We start from the raw sequence: 22642 nt of genomic DNA, 5'->3' as shown, positions 1-22642 counted from the left end.
AAAGTGACGAGAATAAGATCAACACCGCTGTGTTGTATCTTTCGGAGATGGCCATGCTATGGTGGAGGTACAAGGAGGCCGAGATAGGGAAGGGGACGTGCACCATCAACACCTGGGAGCAATTCCGGGAGAAGGTCAAGAAATCCTTCTTCCCTAACAACGTCATCTATGAGGTGAAGCGCAAGTTTAGGGAGCTGAAGCAAACGGGCAACATCCGCGCATATATGCAAGAGTTCACTACCCTCACGCTTCAAATTCCTAACCTCACGGATGATGATATGTTGTTCCACTTCATGGATGGGCTTCAAAATTGGACCAGGATGGAGTTGGAATGTCGGTAAGTCAGGACCATAGACGAAGCCATCACGCAGGCCGAAGCTTTGACAGACTTCAGGCATGAGAAGCCCGATAGAGCCTGAGGAGAAGAGATAAGAGGTAGTCATGACCATGGTGGTGGAGATCATGGCAAAGACGAGGAGCAGCGGCCACATCCCATGAATCATGATACCTATAAGTCTGATGGGAAAAAGTCTGGACGTCATGGCAACATGAAGAGAAAGACAGAGGTTGCTAACAAAGGTGGTTGCTACATATGCAATGGGCCGCATGGCTACGCAAAGTGCCCTGAACTGAAAAGCCTTGGTCCTATCCTACGAGAGCGGAAGGCAAAAGACGCACATGCGCAAGGACAAGGCGTAGAGACAACACAGTTGGGCTCGATAGGACTATGCAGAGCCATCACGAAGCAGCCAGAGAAGCCAAGAGGATACGGCGTGTAGTATGTCGACATTACGATAAATGGAAGACCCGCGCGTGCTATGGTTGACACGGGTGTAGAGGTCAATATCATGACCAAGACGACAGCGACAAGGTTGGGACTGGGTTACAGTCCAAGTAAAGCCCAACTCAGGACGGTCAATGCACCCCCGAATCCTGTGAGCGGAGTCGCGCATGGAGTGAGCATCACCTAGGTGAGTGGCAATGTAAGACCAATTTCACTGTCGCTCCTGTAGATCTGTTCGATGTAATTCTTGGGCAGGAATTCTTCCAGCAGTGCCATGTGGTGATCGACCCTTACCTCCAATGACTTCTAGTCATGGAGCAAGGAAGATCATGTATGGTGCCCCTGGTTAAGGTACCGAAGACGGAAGGACAAATCCGGCTAACAGCCCTACAACTCATAAGAGGCCCTAAGAAGAAGGAGTCGACACATAGAGCCATCATTGCAAGTACGAAAGAAGACAATGGTGCAAAAGGGTCCCTGCCACCACGCACGGAGAAGGTTCCAGAAAGGAACAATGCCGTGATGCCAAAGAAGCCGCCGAGGCGCTTGCCTCATAGGAAGCAAAAAGATCATAAGACCGGGCTGAAAGAGATCAGGAAGCAACTAAAGGTGATGCGCGAGGGCGTGGATCAAGTGAGTAGATTATTGGCCACACGTACAGGAAGGCCAAATCTGGTTGGCAACGCAACAACGATGCGATGCGGTCGTCGCATCAATAGGTGGGGGAGAGTGTCATATCCCGCCACTTAACAATTAAATTTTGCGTCCGGATAGAGGCGGAAAGGTCTAGAGTTGTGGAGAGGTTTGCGGAGAACTTTAAAACCTTTTAGAATATTCAAGACGGCTTAGAATTCTCTAGAATAACTTAGAATTTTCAAGAAAAACATTAGAATTCTCTAGAGTGTGTAGCGAATTCTAGAGAGAGGCTTTGTGTAAATAATCTAGGGACTTGTAAGTAATTTTTAATTGCACTTTGTTCCTTAGGAGTTATTATAAATAGGGGGTGCCATTCATTGGCAAGGCATCCAAGCTTGAGAACAAGCATCTAACAACTTGTAAAGCTTTCTTATAAGCAATATAAGCCTTGTTCTAAATTTCTCCAAGTCTTCCTTTTCATTCTCTTAGCGATCTTAGTTTCAAAGGGCTTACTTGAGCTTACAAGATCATGAAAGATTCGTGAGTAAGTTGTCAAGTGCCGCACGGAGCATTAGTGAGACTATAAGTCTGTGACAAAGTGGTATTAGAGCAAAGATTTGATACTAAGGGAATAGCAACCAAAGGAGACGTAAATGCTGCTAGCACTACCAACGTCTGTCCGAATGGTAGAAAGAAGACCCGCAAAGGAAAGAAGCACCAAAAGAGTCATGAGGAAATGATGCTGGATCCCACATCAAGCGAGGCGCTAAATCTCATCCACCTTCGACCACAGAAGCAAGTGACGACGAACTTGGCGAGGAGGCCATTGACGTCACCGATGGAGATGAGTGGGTCTCAAGGGTTAAAGTGGAGAGGCAGGCCGTGGAGATATTAGGCTGGTGCATGAATGTGGCTGACGGTAAGTTCAAAACTCTTGAAGACTTCACCCTTGAGGAGACCGAAAACATCCTTGAGGAGTTGGAGGGACGTCAGCGGGTCGAGTTTGAGATGAAGGAGGCTATCACTTCCTTGGAGTGTTAGCTCATGGAGGCGTTGAGCACGATTGAGACCATGAAGGCCGATATGAAAGCACTCAATGAAGGTGTGAGCTGGAGGATCATCATCGCTTGACCGAGATAGGGAGGCCAGGGTCGAGGCTCCCAAGCCACCTATGTTCAAAGGCGTCCGTGACGCGCAAAAGGTTGAGAATTTCCTGTGGCACTTGGAGAATTACTTCAAGTGTAATCGGGTGAAGAGTGACGAGAATAAAATCAACACCGCTGTGTTGTATCTTTCGGAGATGGCCATGCTATGGTGGAGGCACAAGGAGGCCGAGATAGGGAAGGGGACGTGCACCATCAACACCTGGGAGAAATTCTGGGAGGAGGTCAAGAAATCTTTCTTCCCTAACAACGTCATCTATGAGGCTACGCACAAGTTTAGGGAGCTGAAGAAAACGGGCAGCATCCGCACATATATGCAAGAGTTCACTACCCTCACGCTTCAAATTCCTAACCTCACGGATGATGATATGTTGTTCCACTTCATGGATGGGCTGCAAAATTGGGCCAGGACGGAGTTAGAATGTCGGCAAGTCAAGACCATAGACGAAGCCATCACGCAGGCCGAAGCTTTGACAAACTTTAGGCATGAGAAGCCCGATAGAGCCTGAGGAGAAGAGATGAGAGGTAGTCCGTCTAACAGCCCTACAACTCATAAGAGGCCCTAAGAAGAAGGAGTCGACGCATAGAGCCATCATTGCAAGTTCGAAAGAAGACAATGGTGCAAAAGGATCCCTGCTACCACGCACGGAGAAGGTTCCAGAAAGGAACAATGTCGTTATGCCAAATAAGCCACCGAGGCGCTTGCCTCCTAGGAAAGAAGAAGATCATAAGACCGGGCTGAAAGAGATCAGGAAGCAACTGAAGGTGGTGCGCGAGGGCGTGGATCTAGTGAGTAGATTATTGGCCACGCGTACAGGAAGACCAGACCCGGTTGGCAACGCAGCAACGATGCGACGCGGTTGTCGCATTAATAGGTGGGGGAGAATGTCATGTCCCGCCACTTAACAGTTAAATTTTGCATCCGGATAGGGGCGGAAAGGTCTAGAGTTGTAGAGAGGTTTGCGGATAACTCTAGAACCTTTTAGAATATTCAAGAAGGCTGAGAATTCTAAGGAATTCTCCAGAATAACTTAGACTTTTCAAGAAAAGCCTTAGAATTCTCTAGAGTGTGTAGAGAATTCTAGAGAGGGGCCTTTGTGTAAATAATCTAGGGACTTGTAAGTAATTTTTAATTGCACTTTAGTCCTTAGGAGTTATTATAAATAGGGGGTTCCCGCCACTTAACAGTTAAATTTTGCATCCGAATAGGGGCGGAAAGATCTAGAGTTGTAGAGAGGTTTGCAGATAACTCTAGAACCTTTTAGAATATTCAAGAAGGCTAGAGAATTCTAAGGAATTCTCTAGAATAACTTAGACTTTTCAAGAAAAACCTTAGAATTCTCTAGAGTGTGTAGAGAATTCTAGAGAGGGGCCTTTGTGTAAATAATCTAGGGACTTGTAAGTAATTTTTAATTGCACTTTAGTCCTTAGGAGTTATTATAAATAGGGGGTGCCATTCATTTGCAAGGCATCCAAGCTTGAGAACAAGCATCCAACAACTTGTAATGCTTTCTTATAAGCAATATAAGCCTTCTTCTAAATTTCTCTAAGTCTTCCTTTTCATTCTCTTAGCGATCTTAGTTTTAAAGGGCTTACTTGAGCTTACAAGATCGTGAAAGATTCGTGAGTAAGTTGTTAAGTGTCGCACGGATCATTAGTGAGACTCTAAGTCTGTGACACTAGGCACTATTGTCTTGCAAATTTCAAGAACCTTTCCCCATACTTGATATTCTTGTTTATTTTGCTATTTTAGTACTTGTTACAAAACCATATTTGAAACTTTTGTATCACCCCCTTTAATTTACAATGTCTTTTATCGCAAATGTCTTTAACTACGACTAACTTGAATGGCATTCTAATTGGTTATTAATTCTCAAAACTGCTCCCTTGGGACACGACCCCAACCCTCAGTTGGGTTACTATATTATCGACGATCGTAGACACTCATGGCGTAGGTTAGTGTCGTTGGTCATGATAAGCATCGAAATGGCTCTGCTGTCGGGGAGTGGTGTTATTTGAGAATTTTTAGTCTAATAGAATTGTTGTTCTTGTTAGTAGTAGTTCACTCACCTAATTTTTAGTTTTGTCTAGTTGTTTGCGTGTTGAGGCAGGACAATGAGTATACATGATGAAGAAGGTGGACCAATGGAGCACCTTTCAACAGAGGTGATGAGGCTGAGGGATCACATCCTAAATTTCAAGCATCTCGAAGGAGAGCCCTTTCATGAGTCGTGGCTGCGGTTTAAAACACTATTGATGCAATGCCCAACTCATGAAATACCCAATTTAGTCCTACTGGAATGCTTCTACAGGGGTCTAAGTCCCGAAAACAGAGAAATAATGAACCAACTCATGCCAAGTGAACGTGAGAAATACCCCTATAAGACCGCAACCAGGATACATTATTAACCATACTTCAAAAGCTGAATGAGCAAGACAAAGTACTAGAGGAAATTAGAGAAAATGTCGAAATGCTGAATGAGATGAGTGGCTCTCATTATAGGTCTATTCAGCTAATCGAAACTCCTTTGAATCTTGCACTACCTCAGTTTCATCCGTATGAGCAAGCTGGATCACCTAGTTACACTAAGTGTAACACCAAAAAGCCGGTTTGAGCATTGACTTGCGTCGTGCCACGACATTAACTAAGGCGTTGTTTGGGAGGCAACCCAAAACCAATTACTTGTTTTTAAATTTCTTGATAAAATAATAGTGTTTTGTTTGAGCAGGTTGAAGCTAAGGAAGTGCTTGAAAAGATGTATGAAAGCGAGTAACAGGTTTAGTTGGCGGGTTGCCGAAAAGTTCGGCGAACTAAAATTCTTCTGCGGTCTGACCGAAGGCATCCTCAGATGGGCTTCTGTAAAGCTCAGTGGTCTAAAAAAAATTACTGGCGCATCGCCAACTATGTTGGCGATCTCGACAGAAACCGCCGTTGGGATCCCTACATAAACCAAAGGCCTTGCTAACTTTGGTGAAGAAATTAGACATTCGGTGTGTCGCCGAATGACTAGGCGAACTTGACTCACATTGCTGAACGGGCGGGAACTAGATGGATTTTGCAGGCCACAGGTTTAAAAGTCTTATTTCACTCACTTTCTCTCATTTCTTCATCCTACCAAGCTCACACCTACACCCTAGTTTTATATTTGTTACACTTTTGGAATATTGTGGTTCATTGATTTGTGCGTGGATTTGGATTGCATTGTTGTCTGGCACTTCATTAGCATCTATTTAGCATCTAAGGTTGGTAGTCTGAACCTCATGTTTAAATATATTATAATTGTACTCATTTGCATAATGATGAAAGTGTTAAACCTCTGTTGAGTCTCTGAGTTACTAGAATTACATTAATTTTCTATTATAATGTGGCACCTAGTGCATTATTCAAGGAGTTCCCACTTAGCTATACTTTGAGTTAAATTGTTACTGATGGGAATGGAAGTTTCTATGTGTCTTCGTTGAAATTGAGTTATGTGCGCGTAAGCTATATTGACTGGGGTTGCTAGGTGAGAGTCGAAATGCTGGATTGATAATGGACACGTTGAGTTGATAGGCCAGGTGATCGAATTCCACCGAACTGCTCGACGGTTTGCCCACCAGCTCCATTTCGCTCTTAACTACACGTTTTATGTACTGATTGACCTATGACTCTCGGCAGTCATCTTGGCTCACATAATACACTCGGTGACACACCGAGAGAGCATTTGTTCACCTTTTGTCTGCACCCTTGTATCATTTGTACATTAGTTTAAATGATTAGCCTGAGAAATTCCACACGTAGAAAGACCATTTTTGCTCCTATGTGAATCTATATTTAACTTAGCCTCGATGTTTTTGCAGAAATGGCTAGACCAAAAGTTACAGGGAGAGATGACCCACCCAGGCATGTAACAGCATGAGAATTTAGAAAAGAGGAAAAGAAAGACGAGATGGCCAGGCAAAGAAAGTACACCAAGGAAGCTAGGAAAAAGAGACGAATTCCTTTCGATCTTAGTGTCCACCCATGTGATCGGAGCTTAGTAAATGCAATGCATGCCTTCAGAGCAGCTCAGGAGATAGATCAGATGATTGTATCAAATCTTGTTGCAGAGGCTAAGGCAAAGGCAAACAGTGGAGACCAAAATGACAATGCTCCAGGGACCTTTATTTTACTTCAGAAGGATGCACCAGGCACTGATGCCCAGACAGATGGAGCAACTGCTTAAACATGATCCCCTCTTTACCCCCCTTTCTGTTTTTCTTTATCTGACCTTTTGGATACTTATTACTTGCATTTGAGGACAAACGCTTTTTATTTGTGGTGGGGTGAGGCCCACACCTTTTATGTTGACATTCATGTTTTGTTCGGTATATATTTGGGTTGTTTGCTTTAAGTTGTGTTTTTAATACTGTTTTTCTGTAGATGTTTGAGCTTATGGCTCCTGTTGTTTTAATTGCAAAACAATTCTGATCCTTTTTTCACCACCTCTTATGTTGAAAGTGGTTGTTCTTTTGCAAAAATTTAAGTCTCAATTTCGATCAATACCGATGACTTGAATAGTGCTCCCAATTGAACAAACATAAATGCATGGCTACGACAAGACCAAATGAAGTTACATAGACAATATATGCACTCTTTACATCTCGTTGTGACTAGCCATTTATTGAATTGATTCTCTTGTGATGACCGTTGCACACTAGCAAACGTGTGTAATCTTGCTTGACTGAAGTATCAATGCCTTGTGTGTTTAGCTTATTTTGAACCTTACATGAATAAACCTAGAATTTTCCCTGATAGTCTGATTGATTTAGAAAGGTGTACTCTTGAGATGATCTTAGGAAATTTTAAAGAGTGTGAGCCAATTTGACATATACCTCTTTTTGTGGCCTATCTGTGAGCGTGTGAAACTCTCTTGAACACCCTTTGAGCCTTACCTTTCTTTGGAACAACCTTGATAAACCCTAGACCTTACTTGATCCACTAACTATAATCCTCTTGATTTGTGGTTTAGTGAATAACCAACTTAGGATAAAAATCCTAAGTTGGAGGTGTGGTGAAAAGGAAAAGGAGAAGTCAAGAAGTGTTATAAGAAGTCTTCCTTAACCCATGGAGTTGCAGTACAATGGAACCCTTAAAAAAATTTAAAAAAATTGTGGAATAAAGTACAGAAGAAATTTGGGTTCTAATGCAATTCATGGAAGGTGAATGAAAAGGTAACTTAGAAGCACTAGAAAAAGAATTGATAAAGGAGAGGAAGGGAATGTCTTGAGAATACCACATCTCATGAGGAAAAATTCACTAAGCCTAAATGACCATACCTTTGCACTAAGCCCCATTACAAGCCTTAGAAAGACCTTTTTATCTTGAGTAAGCCGGATCGAAAGTCGATTGAAAAATAAGGGAAAACCTATGGGTGAAAACATGCATTGTGTTTCTCTTTTTGAGTGTAAGCATTGTATCTGATTCCTAATATTAAATTGACTCATATATGTGTGTGAATATGTAATCATTCTTTGTGCGAGAGCATTTAGATATTTTTGATTGAGCTTGAACTTGCACAAGTAGCAAGTATTGCGAGCATGAGATGGTGTGTCACAATTTGAATCTTTGAGTACACAATTGATCCTTGCATAAGTAAATTGAGTCTTGTTGTGTGCATTCATGATTTAGTCTTGTGTAGCACTGTTTGAGGCACTCTTTTTGAACGACTGAACTTGAGTTTGCTTGAGGACAAGCAAAAGTGTAAGTTGGGGGTGTTGATGAGTCCACAATTTGGACTCATTTAGGGCTTTATTTTAATGGAAATAGTGTCCTTGAATGCTTGTTTTTATCTCAATACCTTATTAAAATGCTGAAGTTTCAGGTATTTGAAGTTTTTAGTAGAAGCATGGACATTTAGGCGCAAAATGGAGCAAATAAGGCTGAAAAGAACAAGAAATGGAATCATACGGATCACCAAGTTTAACTTGGTGAGTCGCCGAAACGACATGAACCACCCTTTGTTCCAGTACGCGAAGCCTAGAAGGAAGTGGGTCAAAAGACGAGGAAAGGAGCAGTCGCCGAGTTCATCGGCGATCTCGACTAATGTCGCCGAACAATCCTCCGCAGCACAATCTGTGAAAACTATAAATACTATTTACAATTGTAGTCTTAAGAGATATTGAGAGTGGAACAATTATTATTATTATTATTTTCACTTTAGAACATACTTTAGCTGATATTTTTCTCTCATGTTTGGAGAGGGTTTTGTGGAGACTTGAAGAAATGAGTTCTTCCCCAAGTTTGGAAGTGGGTCTTCTCTATTCATTTTCCTTTGCTTAATTTAAGGTTTAATTTCTTATACCCAATTGATTTCATTATCATGTTAGGTATAATTTCTTATTTCTTGATGTGTGGCTAAAAAACCCCCCATTCTTGGAATGTGATTTAGCAAATATGGGTTGATATTCTTGTTGGGTCTTGCTTGCTGATAGGTTAGATGTATTTTAAAGGTGATTTCACCTAGTGGTTGTGGTTTAATCTAAAGGGTTTGTAGTTGCAAATACAAAGTCACCCATGTGTTTTCGGCTTGCCCGAGAGGGAGGTCGTGAAATCAAAACCACTAGACTGATGGCCTAAGGAGTGGGTCGACATGAGGTTCATCCCGAAAGGGTGAGCCCTAGTCCCATATTCTAACACTCACCTTGAGTGAGTGAGTTGGGTAAGGCGTAGGCTGTTCTTCATGCGGCAAATGGGTGTCCGAGAGAAACGCATTTGAAATGGGGTAAGTTGCCCTAGAGGGAACTTATTTCCCTTTAAAGCTTAGCCTAGTCACTATTGTCTTGCAAATTTCCTATTGAAAGCATGCACCCAACAATTTATCTCAACTTGTATTGCGGTCACATCCCAAGAACCTTTCCCCATGCTTGATTTTCTTGTTTATTTTGCTGTTTTAGTACTTGTTACAAAACCCCCTTTGATATTTGACACTTTTGTGTCACCCCCTTTAATTTACAATGTCTTTTATCGCAAATGTCTTTAACTACGACTAACTTGAATGAAATTCTAATTGGTTATTAATTCTCAAAACCGCTCCCTTAGGACACGACCCCAACCCTCGGTTGGGTTACTATATTATCGACGATCGTAGACACTCATAGCGTAGGTTAGTGTCGTTGGTCACGATAAGCATCACTTGCCCACAGTATGAGGATGAAAAGCAATACTCAAGTTCACCTTTGAACCCAAGCTTTTCTGGAATGACTTCCAAAACTGTGCAGTAAATTGTGCACCCCTATCTGATATCATTGAAACAGGGACTCCATGAAGTGTTACTACCTCTTGAATATATAACCTGACATAATCCTTTACTAAATGGGTAGTCTTTACCGGCAAAAATGAGTTGATTTTGTCATTCAATCACCCAAATCGAATCATGCTGCCTGTGAGACCTTGCTAAACCTGTGATGAAATCCATATTAATCATCTCCCACTTCCATTCCGAAAGTTCTATATTCTGAGCCGAACCACCGGGCCTTTGATGCTCTACTTTAACTTGTTCGCAATTCAAACACTTAGCAGTTAACAACAAACTCTGCAATGCCCTTCTTTATGCTACTCCACCAATACACCTCTCTCAAGTCACTATACATCTTTGTGGAACCCGAATGACTGGAATATCTGGAACTATGAGCTTCCTCCATGATTCTATCTTGGAGTCCATCCACCATTGGTACACACAATCTACCTTGATATCTCAACACGCCATCTCCTTTCTGTTCAAAAGCTAATACTTTTTGTTTATGAACATTTGCCTTCAATTCAAGAAAAATAGGATCTTGGTCTTGTTTCTCTTTTACTTCTGACACTAATGATGATTCAGCCTCATTCATCACCACCACTCCTCCTTCAGTGGAATCTATTAGTCGAACTCCCAAGTGTGCAAGTCTATGCACATCTTTTGCTAACTCTCTCTTTTCTTCCTCAACATGGGTGGTACTACCTATAGACAACCTGTTTAAAGCATCAGCAACAATATTAGCCTTACCTGGGTGGTAAAGAATACTCATGTCATAATCCTTGAGTAATTCTAACCACCTACTTTGTCTGAGATTAAGATCTTTCTGAGTAAACACATACTAAAGACTTTTGTGATCAGTGAAAACATTTACATGAACACCGTATAAATAATGACACCATATCTTCAAAGAAAATACTACATCATCCAACTCTAAATCATGGGTTGGGTAGTTCTTCTCATGAACTTTCAACTACACTACAAAACCTTGAGTACCTTCTGGTAAGGTCAACATTGGGGCAGTAGTCAATCTTTTTTTCAATTCCTAAAAGTTGTTCTCACAAGCTTCAGACCATTGAAATTTCAGTGTCTTCTGAGTTAACTTGGTCAAAGGGGATGAAATAGATGAGAACCCCTCCACGAACCTTCTATAATAGCCAGCCAAACCCAAGAAACTCCTAATGTCAGTTAGAGATGTGGGTCGAGGCCAATTCTGCACTGCTTCTATCTTCTGGGTATCAACTTTAATTCCCTCTCCAGACACAATGTGGCCTAAGAATTCCATAGACTCCAGCCAAAACTTACACTTAGAGAACTTGGCATATAACTCTTTATCTTTTAAAGTTTAGAGAACTGTCCTGAGATGACTAGCATGATCTTCTTCACTCCCTGAATAGATTAGTATGTCATCCATGAAGACGATAACAAACATATCTAAATAAGGTTTGTCACGCCAACCCCTTCCTAGGCAAACTTGACGAACTTTTCGACTTGTTTTCTGATCTTAATTCGATTATTTTCGATTTCTTTTATCAAATTCACTTTAAGGTACCCAAAACATATACTCAAGAATCTAACTCAAACAACTCAAGGAAACAACACTTTAATATCAAGAAACTCCTTAATCTCAACTCATGTTCAAGAACGAAAGTAATTCAAGAACAACTATCAAGAACATTCAAATTCCAATCCTTTTAGAACAAATTCGCGCTGAATCAAACATGCTTGGCATGTGGGTGAACAAACCCAACATTACGAAAGTCTCACATACCTTGTAGGATCAACTCCTTGATGAAATCCGAAATCAATTCCTTACGAAATGATGAAATCTTGACCTTCTGTTCTCTTCTCTCTTGTGTTCTTCACTCTAGAACCCTAACGTAAATTTCCAATTGAGTAAATTGAACCAATTCATTTTTGACCCTTAATTAATTCAATAAAAACGAATTAAATTAATTAGGTATGGAAAACACTAAAACATCCTTCCAAAATCCGGATTGGACATTTCCTTATTTGAACAACTCAACTTCCAATGGGCATAAATCACTCATACTAACTTGGAATTGCGCAAACTCGGCTGTGTTGAAAAGATTATTCCAAGATATTTCCTACGATATCTGGAAACACACCTAACTCATCGTGAGCCATAAGTCATGATCGTTTTAAGTTGACCAAAAAAATCCAACTTAACAAACTTAACAAATTTTCCAGATTTTATTTTCTTTCCAAAAATGACTATTTCCACTTTTTAATTTCTTTCTAGTTATTTCAAATTGGCGAGATGTTACCGATTCATTTGAAATTATTCTTTACCATTTAGAAAGAATATCCTTCATTTTTGGATGTGATAAAAAAAATCATTTCATGCCCCAAACTTAGGCATCTCAATATCAAAGTGTTAAGATAGGCAACACAATCCCTCACTCGGGAAATTTCTCAAATATCACAAGTTCTCATAGCAATCAAGGATATCATACGACACTACTAAAAAACTGTTAAAAAATGACGGAATGAAAAGCGACGGATGACGTCTCTCCAAAAAGCGACGCCATTGCCACACTGTCCGTCACTTTTTAATATAAATCATTTTTTAAAAAATTAGTTTACAAAAAGCAGCGGACATCATCTCTTAGTGCGTCGCTTTATTTCACGAATTTTTGTGCCATATATATAATTAATAATTAATTATTTAAAATAGGTAGAGACGCTGTCCGTCGCTTTTTATTAAAAATAATTATTTATAAATTAAAAAATAACCACACCGTCCGTCGCTTTTTATTAGTTTTAATTGATTAATTATTTTATAAGGAAGCGACGGACGACATCTCTTATTCCGTTGCTTTTTGGTCAAAATACTGGTCAAATACTTAATAAATGCGACGGACAATGTCTCTTAGTCCGTCGCTTTTTGGTCAAAATATTTTTAAAAAAGTGGCGGACAAAGAGACGTTGTCCGTCGCTTTTCCTAAAAGATCTGAAGATCAGAGGCGAAAATTCTCCATTTTTCCATCTCTCTTCCTTCTCTCTAAGACAAGACGCCGACGCTACCAACGAAGAACCCCACTGTGTCGCTGCCGACCCTGACCCCACTCCATTGTCTCTCCATTGTCTCCTTCTCCTTTAATTTAAGGTTAGGGTTTCTTGAAATTATTTTCTATTTTTTTCAATTTGAGTTAGATTTGATTTTGTTAATTAGTGTATTGAATTTGTCTTTTATTGATTGTTAGTTTGAATGATTGATTGTTAGATAGCGAATGATTTAGGTTTTTTTTTTTTTAGTACTAGTTTGATTGATTGTTAGTTAGTTAGTGAATGATTTATTGTTTTTTGATTTTAGTACTTGTGAATTGAGATTTTTTTAATTTGATTGATTGTTAGTTAGTGAAGTGTTAATTTGAACTTAGATGAATTAAATTAGATGAATTGAAGTTAGATTTAGAACTTGAACTTGAAGTTTGAATATAACCAATTAATTCTTGAGTTAGAAGTTTATGTATAACTAATTTTAGAAATTGGATATATGATGAATTCAATTAGAACTTGAAGTAGTTGAACTTAATTAGAACTTGAATATAACTAATTATTCTTGGCTTAAAATTTTTTATATAACTAATTTTAGAGATTATATGAACTTGAATTTAATTAGAACTTGAACTTGAACTTAGAATTTGAATATAACTAATTCTTGGATTATAAGTTTATATATAACTAAGTTTAGAAATTAGTTATGAACTTGAATTTAGTTATTAAACTTGAATTTAGAACTTGAATATAACTAGCTAATTCTTGGATTTGAAGTTTATGTATAACTAATTTTAGAACTTTGATATGAACTTGAATTTAGATCTTGAACTTGAACTTGGAACTTGAATTTAACTAATTCTTGATGACCTTAATTAATTAGAACTTAATAATTGAACTTTGAAGTACTTATTAAAATCTTATTGACCTTAATATATTTGAACTTAATTATAACTTTCAACTTAATTTATAATAACATGAACTTAATTAGAAATATAATTAATTATTTGAAATCTTAAACTTAATTAAAATTTATGAATTAATTAAGCTTGAACTTTGTAGATCTTGAAATATAGTATTCATGAACTAATTAATTAGGTATATAAGTAATAATAAATATAATTATTAAGTAATTATACATATATATTAACAAAATAAATTATTTTAATGTAGTTAAATTATTATTAAATTTATAATATAATTGAATATCTATATTTTTATAGATGGATCATCGTTTGTGGATGTATAATATGCATTATAAAACTAGTGCTGGTTTGAAACCTGAGTTTATTGACGGTGTTAGACATTTTATTGAACATACAATGACACTTGATATTTTCAAGAATAATGGATTGGTTAGGTGTCCTTGTAGTGCATGTAGGTGCTTAAAAATTTTTGAACCAGATACACTCATGGTTCATTTGTACCGTAATGGATTTAAGCTTGGATATTTTGTATGGATTGATCAAGGAGAAAGAGATGGATGAATAGTATGTTTTATAATTCGATGCCTGTGGATGAGGATGATTTTGTAGATCGCACTCCCTAGTTTAGGTCTCTTTTATGAACTTTTTGAAAATTTGGAACACATTTTGAATGACTTTATAAGTTTTTGTATTGTGATTTAGATATTTTTGAAGATTGATTTAAGTTTGTTGTTTATATCTTGTGTGAGATGTTTAGATTGTAATTTGTTTGATTGGGCTGGTTAAAATTGAATTGAATTGATTTATATTTGCAGGTGGGAACAATTTCTGCTGTCAAAAAAGTGCAGGAAAAAGCGACGGACAGGGTGGTTTTGTCCGTCGCTTTAATAAACCCAGAAAAGCGATGGACATGGTCCTTTAGTCCGTCGCTTTTCTGGGTATTTCAAAAAATTAATTTCCAAAAAAGCGATGGATAGAGTCCTTTAGTCCGACACTTTTCTGGGATTTTCAAAATTTAAATTTCCAAAAAAGTTCGTCACTTTTTGGAAATAAAAAATAAATGAAAATATAAAAAAACGACGTTGTCCGTCTCTTTTAAAAAAAAAAACATTCCTGGAAAAAAAATCGAAAAGCGACGCTGTCCGTCGCTTTTTGAAAAGCCTCGACCCAAAAAGCGGCGAACATGAATGCGTCACTTTTCTGTCGATTTTGACCAAAAAAGCGACGCAATCCGTCAGTTTTGGCCGTCTTTTTTCGGCAATTTTTTTGTAGTGCGAGGCAATCACATAGGCTAAATATCACAAATAAGCCTCACACAGATTAAACAAGAGAGTCTACACTTACTAACCTCTCAATTTCATGCTACAATATCGTTCCACAGTTGAATTCATAAGAAATATTAATTACTCATCTCAGTTTAAATGAGGTATAGCCAAACTTACCTTGAAGGTCGATCTTTACCCGAAATCTCAAAACCCATATTGAAATCATGATTTAAAAGAGATTTAGGAAGATAAAATTTGAAGGAAACGATAAGAAATTGATAGGGGAAGCTTATCCACACGAGTTTACTCAACAAAAGCTCCCAAGATTGCCTATTCTAAGTTCTTATTGAGTGAAAAATGATGGAATATGAAAAGGAGGGAAGAATCCCAAAATTAGGTTCTGTCCAAGTAAAAAATGGTCATTGCGATTGCGATCCACTAACTCTCGCGATCGCGAAGGACACTAAAGCTACTCATCGTGAACGCGAGCCCCTTGGTCGCAATCACGATGATCTAAAATACTTGCACCAGAAACCAGAAAATTAGCTATTTTATTTCAAGAAAAAGGACTCTATTGGACCCTCAAAAATAGTTTTGAGGTCCGATAAAAATTAGTTGGGCATGCCATCCCACTAAATTTGACATTCCAGATTCAATGAAATTGTCGGATCTTCAAAAAAAGGTCAATGGATAGAAATATCCTACCGGACCTCTCTTTAGGCTAAAATCTCAACATCTCGCCTATAACACCCAAAACTCAACCCAAGACCTTGAAACTCTGTCCACTACCCTACTAGCTCAAACCGAACGTTCCGGATGCAATGGAACTAACGAAATTGCCATCCGACACTTGGATCTCAAATGTTAACCAAGGTCAACTGTATCAATATAATTCAACTAAAAGACTCCAAAACACCCAAAATCTCACCTGATCGCATCGGGGACCACATTAACTATTCCTGCAATACAAACTAAGTATGATAACGCCAAGAGGAAGGGTGTAATGATCATTTCACAAATAAAGTAATTTCACAAGAAATGAGACATTACACCTAATCCCTCTTGCTTGTACTTATCCCTGTTATATTTTTTTTAATTTTAATAAAAGACCGCTAGACACTTCGTCTAGGGGTAAAACTTTAAGAAAATAAAATTAAAAAAAATGTAGTTAGGCTCCTTTGTTATGTCTCAAGTCTGTATTTCTTTGTGAGAGAAGTATTGAAAACACCTTTGAACTTAGCGTAAATTATTAGTTTCGTCCTAAACTATTGATAGCCTTAATAATACTCCTTTACTTGATTAACTAAACTTAGATATACTCCCGATCTGTCATATGACATAGCAAGTGATCTCAATTTTTTGTAGGATCGTGGGGCTCTTAATAAATAATCGAGGGAAGTGTTGAAAACATCCCTAAACTTGGCGAGAATTTAGAAGTGTATTTCACTCATGTTGCAAGATCGAGGGTGTATTTAACTTCAATTAGTCAAAATAAAAGATATTTTTAAAACTTTCAATAGTTTAAGAATAAAACAAATAGTCCACACCAAGTTTACCGATATTTTTAATACTTTTCTCTTCTTTTTTTTAGAAATGGGTGACCTGTCTCGTTTAGTTTTGTAGCTAGCACTTTGATATTAATAAAAATTATATTTTCTAATTAATTTTTTTAATTAATTATTATTATTATGAAAATGACGTGAAGAGAGAAGTATGAATATCAACTCAATGTGTACAAGGAAGGAGGCAAAATGCGGTGTTAAATTTCGTGGAAGTTTCAAAGAAAACATTGAAGGTAAACCAACCTCTATACGTCAACTCTTCCTATCATCATAACACTAAAGACAAATTACCAACTCATAATAATTACTATATACACCATATGAAATTACCACCCATTTATTACTATAATTTTTATTTTATTTTATGAAAATAGATAAAAAAAATATCTCCAATATATTGAAAATGATTTAAGTTTGCCCTTCATTTTATTTATTGGACTTCATTAATCTTTAACGTTTATTTTCTAGTTTAAAAGCACTCTTACTTTTACCCTTCATTGAATCTTATTTGCCCTTTAATACTAATTTGGATGGGTTGAGTCTAACGTACATGTGGACCAATAAATCATTACAATTTATTTAATTAAAATTCACATATATCATCTCATAATTTTGTTAAAATAAGGGGTGTACTTTTTTGTCATCGTAAAGACTATTGGAGTCAATAGAACATGGAGGGAGAGACATTTTTAAGCCAAAACATTAATGTTAAGGGCAATAGTAGTCAAATAGGTGGAAGAAGCAAAAACTTCAAACCATTTATGATACATTGAAGATGATAATGTTTTATCCTTTCCAAAAATACATCTTAAATTTATCATGTAATTTAATATGTTGTATAAAGTATTTTATCTTATTACATTATTCGTTTCATTTTATTTTACCCTTATATTAAAATAAATATTTCATTTTACTTGTTCAATAATTTAACATCAAAAGAGTTTTTTTTCTTCCATACTTTTAGTTGAAAATGACTACATAAAATGATAATAGTCAAATTTAGAGTTTAACCTTTAGTGAAAGTTTTCTTAAGAAATGTATTAGATCAACATCATCCAAGTGATATAAATTGGAAGAAATATATAAAAGTCATTAACCTTATCATGGTTTATTATTGATTAAACATAATAATTCTAAAAGGGTTTGACCGTTTGACTTATCAAAGTTACACCAAACTCTATGGTTTTTGTACTCTAGAAAAGAAAATATAGGGAGAAACAAATAAGTTCTCATGATAGATGGGGTAAATTTTTAGCCCTTGTAAAACTAATGTTGATATCGATGCATGAAATCATGATTGGAAAAAAGAGATGAGATCGAACCTTAGTAGATTTTGAAATCAAGTGTTTCTCGTAAATAATAATAAAATATTTATGAATGACATCTAATTTAACATGGGGAAGCAATATCTTTAGGCTTGGACTCTCTATTTTATCCGATGCACAAAACATGATAATAACGAAATTATCAACAATCAATCGCAAAACTCTGTGACGATTTGTGACCACGTAATCATACGTACTCAAGTGTAATCTAGAATAGACATTTTAAGAATCTAGACTAACATTTTTGTAAGATTATATAAGAGATTTTGTTCTATAAATAACTTCTTGCGTGGGAGTGTGGACATCTCTTTTTTTCTAGATTGTAACAATCAATCCTTGTTTTAAATTCATAATCTCTTTCTAGTCTTCTATTTTCAGATTTTGATATTAATGAATTATTTTACTTTTAATCCTTATGATTACTTAATTTGGTGTTAGTATCGTCAGATTCTAGCCAAAAAAACAAAACAAGTGATCGGATCAAATTTATTTGCCTTTAATCCTATTTTAATAAATTTAACTTTATGTTGCATATATGATGTTCATTTTTACTTGTCTATTTTAAATTTTGCCGTTCTTTAAAAACTAATGATCAATATGAATATTTTATCACCATACATATTAATTGATTTATAATCTTAGATATTGAAAAATAAGTAATTAATATTGTGGATAAATATAAAAAAAAATATATTTCTTTTAATATACAAAAAATGATAAGTAAAAATGAACATCACTTTTCAGTATAGAGGATGAAAAAAAGAATGAATGGAATTATGGAAGCAAGGGTACTAGATCTAGAAGAGGCTAAGGGTGTTTTACCCAAACCCGCAAAAAAAATTACACCATATAAATATAAAGTATTTAAAAAATATTTTTAATGCACTTAAATATATTTTGAATACCCTAGAAATATAATAATAGAGTTTAAGAAATTGATCATAACCATAAAATAGATAATTTAATAGTTTTAAAAATGATTTATACTAATGATATCATTTATGATTTTTTGTTGTTTGTGATAAGAAAGGTCAAAGAATCACAAACATATTGATTAATGCACCTACCCCCACCACTACACATAACTCATAAGAGTAAACATCAACAAAAATTCTCTTAAAGAAAATCAATTAGTTATAAGAAATTTAAAAAAAAAAAGATGTTGATGTAGAATTGTTCATTCAAATCCTTATAATAATATATAGTTTAGTGGACCCTCACCACATAAATATTTTTTGATCAAAAACAGCTTCCATGCAGGAGACAGCTTGACTTGTGGACCTCTTATACCCTTAGCAGTTTATTCACCAATAGAAATAGCTATCACTTTCACAATCACTTATTTTTACCACATGAAAATTATTTTATTTTTTATTTACCTCTACTTTTTTTACTGCCACTTTACAGGAATAATAAAATATCAAAGTAGCAGACAAAATAAAATAATGCATACACTATAAATGGTAATACACCTGCATGAGCTTACCTGCCATGTCCAAGTCTTGTACCAAAAAAGAAACTTAGAGTTTTAATTTTTGTACTATATATTATCAAAATAATAATTATGAGTAGTTCAATTCGTTCATAACAAGTGAAATTAATTATTTCTAAAATAAGACAGACAACATGCTATAACAAGTTAAATAATACAAATTCTTCAATGGATTCATGAACTAAATAAAAAAGCTAAGAGACAAAGTATAGCATTCATAAGTGAAAAAACAACTTGAATTCTTAATAATTAATATATGTTTCTTGCTACATGTGACATTAATACAATTAAAAGGCCCCTACGAAATACAAGGATTAACATAATTCTAATAATACATACTAATTAATAATTAAAAGGGTTAACATATAATTCTTAATACTTCATATTAATCATTTTACTCTATTAGTAGCTAGATATATAGTAATAATTAATTAAGAAGTGATACTTAGCATAATTTATTATGGTCTTTGCCTAAAAACATCAAGTGAGATTCTTGGTGGAGAAATTGCTACTGTCACTGATGAACAATGAGCTCCTGAATCAGCTGGAGACCCTAATAACATAAAATCACTAATTATTACACTAAATATCACAAAATATTAATTATGAGAAAAAAAAACTTACTAGCAAGAGTGTGGGATGGTGAATTTCTGGTACTATCAAGTTGAGATTTATTGCTGTTTTCTAAGTTCGCTTGTTGATTTTTCCTCCTCCTTCGATTGTGATCTGCTAAACGTTTCCTGCAACTTCTCTTCCCGTTATCAAATTCCGACAACAAATGGAACCTGTTATGATTTAGAAAGATGATTAGTTTTATTGTGGAAACCAGAATGGAAAAAGCTGTAATTCCTATAACAAGCAAAAAAAAGTACTACTCAAAATTACTGGACTCAAATGCCCTCGGGATCAACGATTCCTCAATTTCCAAACTCCAATCATTTGATGAAATAGGGTATGGTTAATGTAATATGAGAAGAGGCAAAATAAGATAACCTGCTGCACTGTTGACAGAATCGTTGAGTCAAGCCAGCGGCGATAACAGTAGAAGCTTTGGAGTGAAATTCACAAACTTTGTGTCTTCTATGATAATGTTTGGCATGAGTAAGATCAGCATTACAACCTTCAGCTTGACATCTAGGAGTATTCATTATTGAACCAGTTTCAACTGCTCTACTGCGTCGATAAAGTCGATTCACAAAATCATCTTCAGAAGATGAAAAATAAGTCCTTCCACCTAAATTCAACCCAATTCTACTACTATTACTACTACTCCCAAAATCAATTCCTCCACCACTACCCACAAATTGATGTGGTTCACTTTTTGGCACAACCATAAACCCACTATTTTGTTGTAGGATTGAACTTTGGGGGTGGGGGGTGTAACAAGTTTCATAACCACGTGGGTCATAAAGGGTAGTAGGGTTGTTTTGGGTGTGAAAAAATTGATGATTTTGTTGTTGAATGGTAGGAAAATGTTGATGAGGGTATGGATTTTCAGTGAAAGTTTGAGTATTAGGCCCATAAGGGTCAAAGAAGTCACGATTTTGGTCATTTTCTTGATTTTGCTCGTCGTTCGAAAGCATAACAGATGATTGCTCTCCCCAGTTATAGTCCAACATCTTTTTCGCTTTTTGATCTAACTCTCTCTTCAATTGTAATTTGAAAAATATATAACTAAGTTATTAGTAGAGAAGAAAGGCCAAAGGAAAGATGAAATTAAGCCATCTCTAATTGTTGTGGAAATTAAAGGGGTGGGTGGAGGAGTAGGAAGGGGGGTGAGGGAGTAAATCTGCCAGCTTTAAAAGATGAAGATTATATGGAGTTGCAAAAGGCTGCAACCCAAAGACTTTACTTTTTAGCATTCAGTGTGAGTTTTTGAGTAGGCTTTATAGGACTAGTATAGAATAATAACAGTAAAAATAATTTTCTATATATTAGCATTTCTTTTGAGTCTAAAAAACTATAAAATATTAAGTTCTTGCTTGAGTTTGTAGTGACATGTCGGACTAATAGGGACTTTGTTTTCTTCATTTAGTTCCTTCTCAAACTTTGACATTTTTTGTTATTTTTTTTTTTTTTATGGAGAAGAGTAATAACTTACCTTATGAAAGTTTGGGACTTTGAGAGATAAAAATATAAAAGTAATAAGGCATTTGAATAGGAACCTTATTAATGTACTAACACACAATAGCTAGGTTGGCCATCCACAACTCTCCAACTCACTTGGAAAAGAAAAGGGAAAAAAAAAGAATCACACTTTTCTCTTCTTCCTTCAATCTCTCTTTACCGCCAAAAGGATGTGCAGTGAATGAAATTGTTCCTTTCTTAATCAAAGGTTTCACATTCAATTTCTAGATATAAAAAAATCCTTGGTCCTTCGGTAATCAGAGGTCTCGCATTCGATTCCTAGATATGAAAAAATCATTGATAAGGCGCATTTCCTCTTGAATGGGATCCTAAGTAGCGCAAATCTAGAATACTAAGATTTCAATAAGAATAACAAACGAACACGATGTGAAAAACCAAAAATATATGTATATATATATATTCTCTCTTGTATGTTTATTACTTGAGGACTCTCTAGCTAGAATAACTACTGACTGATGAGGCGGCTTTGTTCAGGAACTGATTGTGTAAACATAAGCAAATGTTTAATGACTATTTTACCCTTGTCTGTGAAAGGAAATTTCTTTGAACTCTCTTGTCTTGAAAGTTTGTGGCTATTAGGAAGGACCAGATAATGCTGAGGAAGTTCCAGTCACTGTCACAGTAATAATTTTGTTTTTGAATAAATTACTTTAGCTTATTATGAAATATTTTTCATTAAAAATTGTCTTTTAAGTTTTGAAGAAATTCAGTGTTGTGTATCGATCGGTTCAATTTGGTTTAAAGTTTCTTGGTTTGGCTTATTGATTATTGGTTTGTACACGTGCGGAATCGTTATAGAAGATTATGTTTAAGTTTGTAAAAACCCAAGTTTAGGACTGCGTAGCGATTCGGTTTCACTTATTGGTTTATAGACATGCTAATTCATTCTAAGGTATTAATATATTGGCTTATCGATAATTGATTTTTTGATAATCGATAGTTATGATTGAGTTGTCAATTTAATCATTAAGATTTGATATAAGAATTAATTAAAAAACAATTAAAAACAGAGTGACAAGCCACAAGCACCCCTAAGTGTTGGGACCCTAAGGCACAACATATTT

General features: G+C 36.2%; 1 protein-coding gene across 1 annotated transcript; it reads right to left on the bottom strand.

The window, feature by feature from the left end:
- Nucleotides 1-19655: 19655 nt before the first annotated feature.
- Nucleotides 19656-21258, bottom strand: LOC125825092 (squamosa promoter-binding-like protein 8). The gene is made up of 3 exons (XM_049504432.1): nucleotides 20424-21258; nucleotides 20055-20215; nucleotides 19656-19983 (listed from the first exon to the last, which is right to left on the bottom strand). The coding sequence occupies exons 1-3, from the start codon at nucleotides 21047-21049 to the stop codon at nucleotides 19889-19891; spliced, it is 882 nt and encodes a 293-aa protein (XP_049360389.1). The 5' UTR covers nucleotides 21050-21258; the 3' UTR covers nucleotides 19656-19888.
- Nucleotides 21259-22642: the final 1384 nt, after the last annotated feature.

Source organism: Solanum verrucosum, unplaced genomic scaffold, assembly GCF_900185275.1.
Source record: "Solanum verrucosum unplaced genomic scaffold, falcon-dt-bn FXZP01000206.1, whole genome shotgun sequence".
NCBI classification, from domain to species: domain Eukaryota; kingdom Viridiplantae; phylum Streptophyta; class Magnoliopsida; order Solanales; family Solanaceae; genus Solanum; species Solanum verrucosum.
The sequence above is the reverse complement of the archived record's forward strand: the minus strand, read 5'-3'. Positions and strand labels throughout refer to the sequence as shown.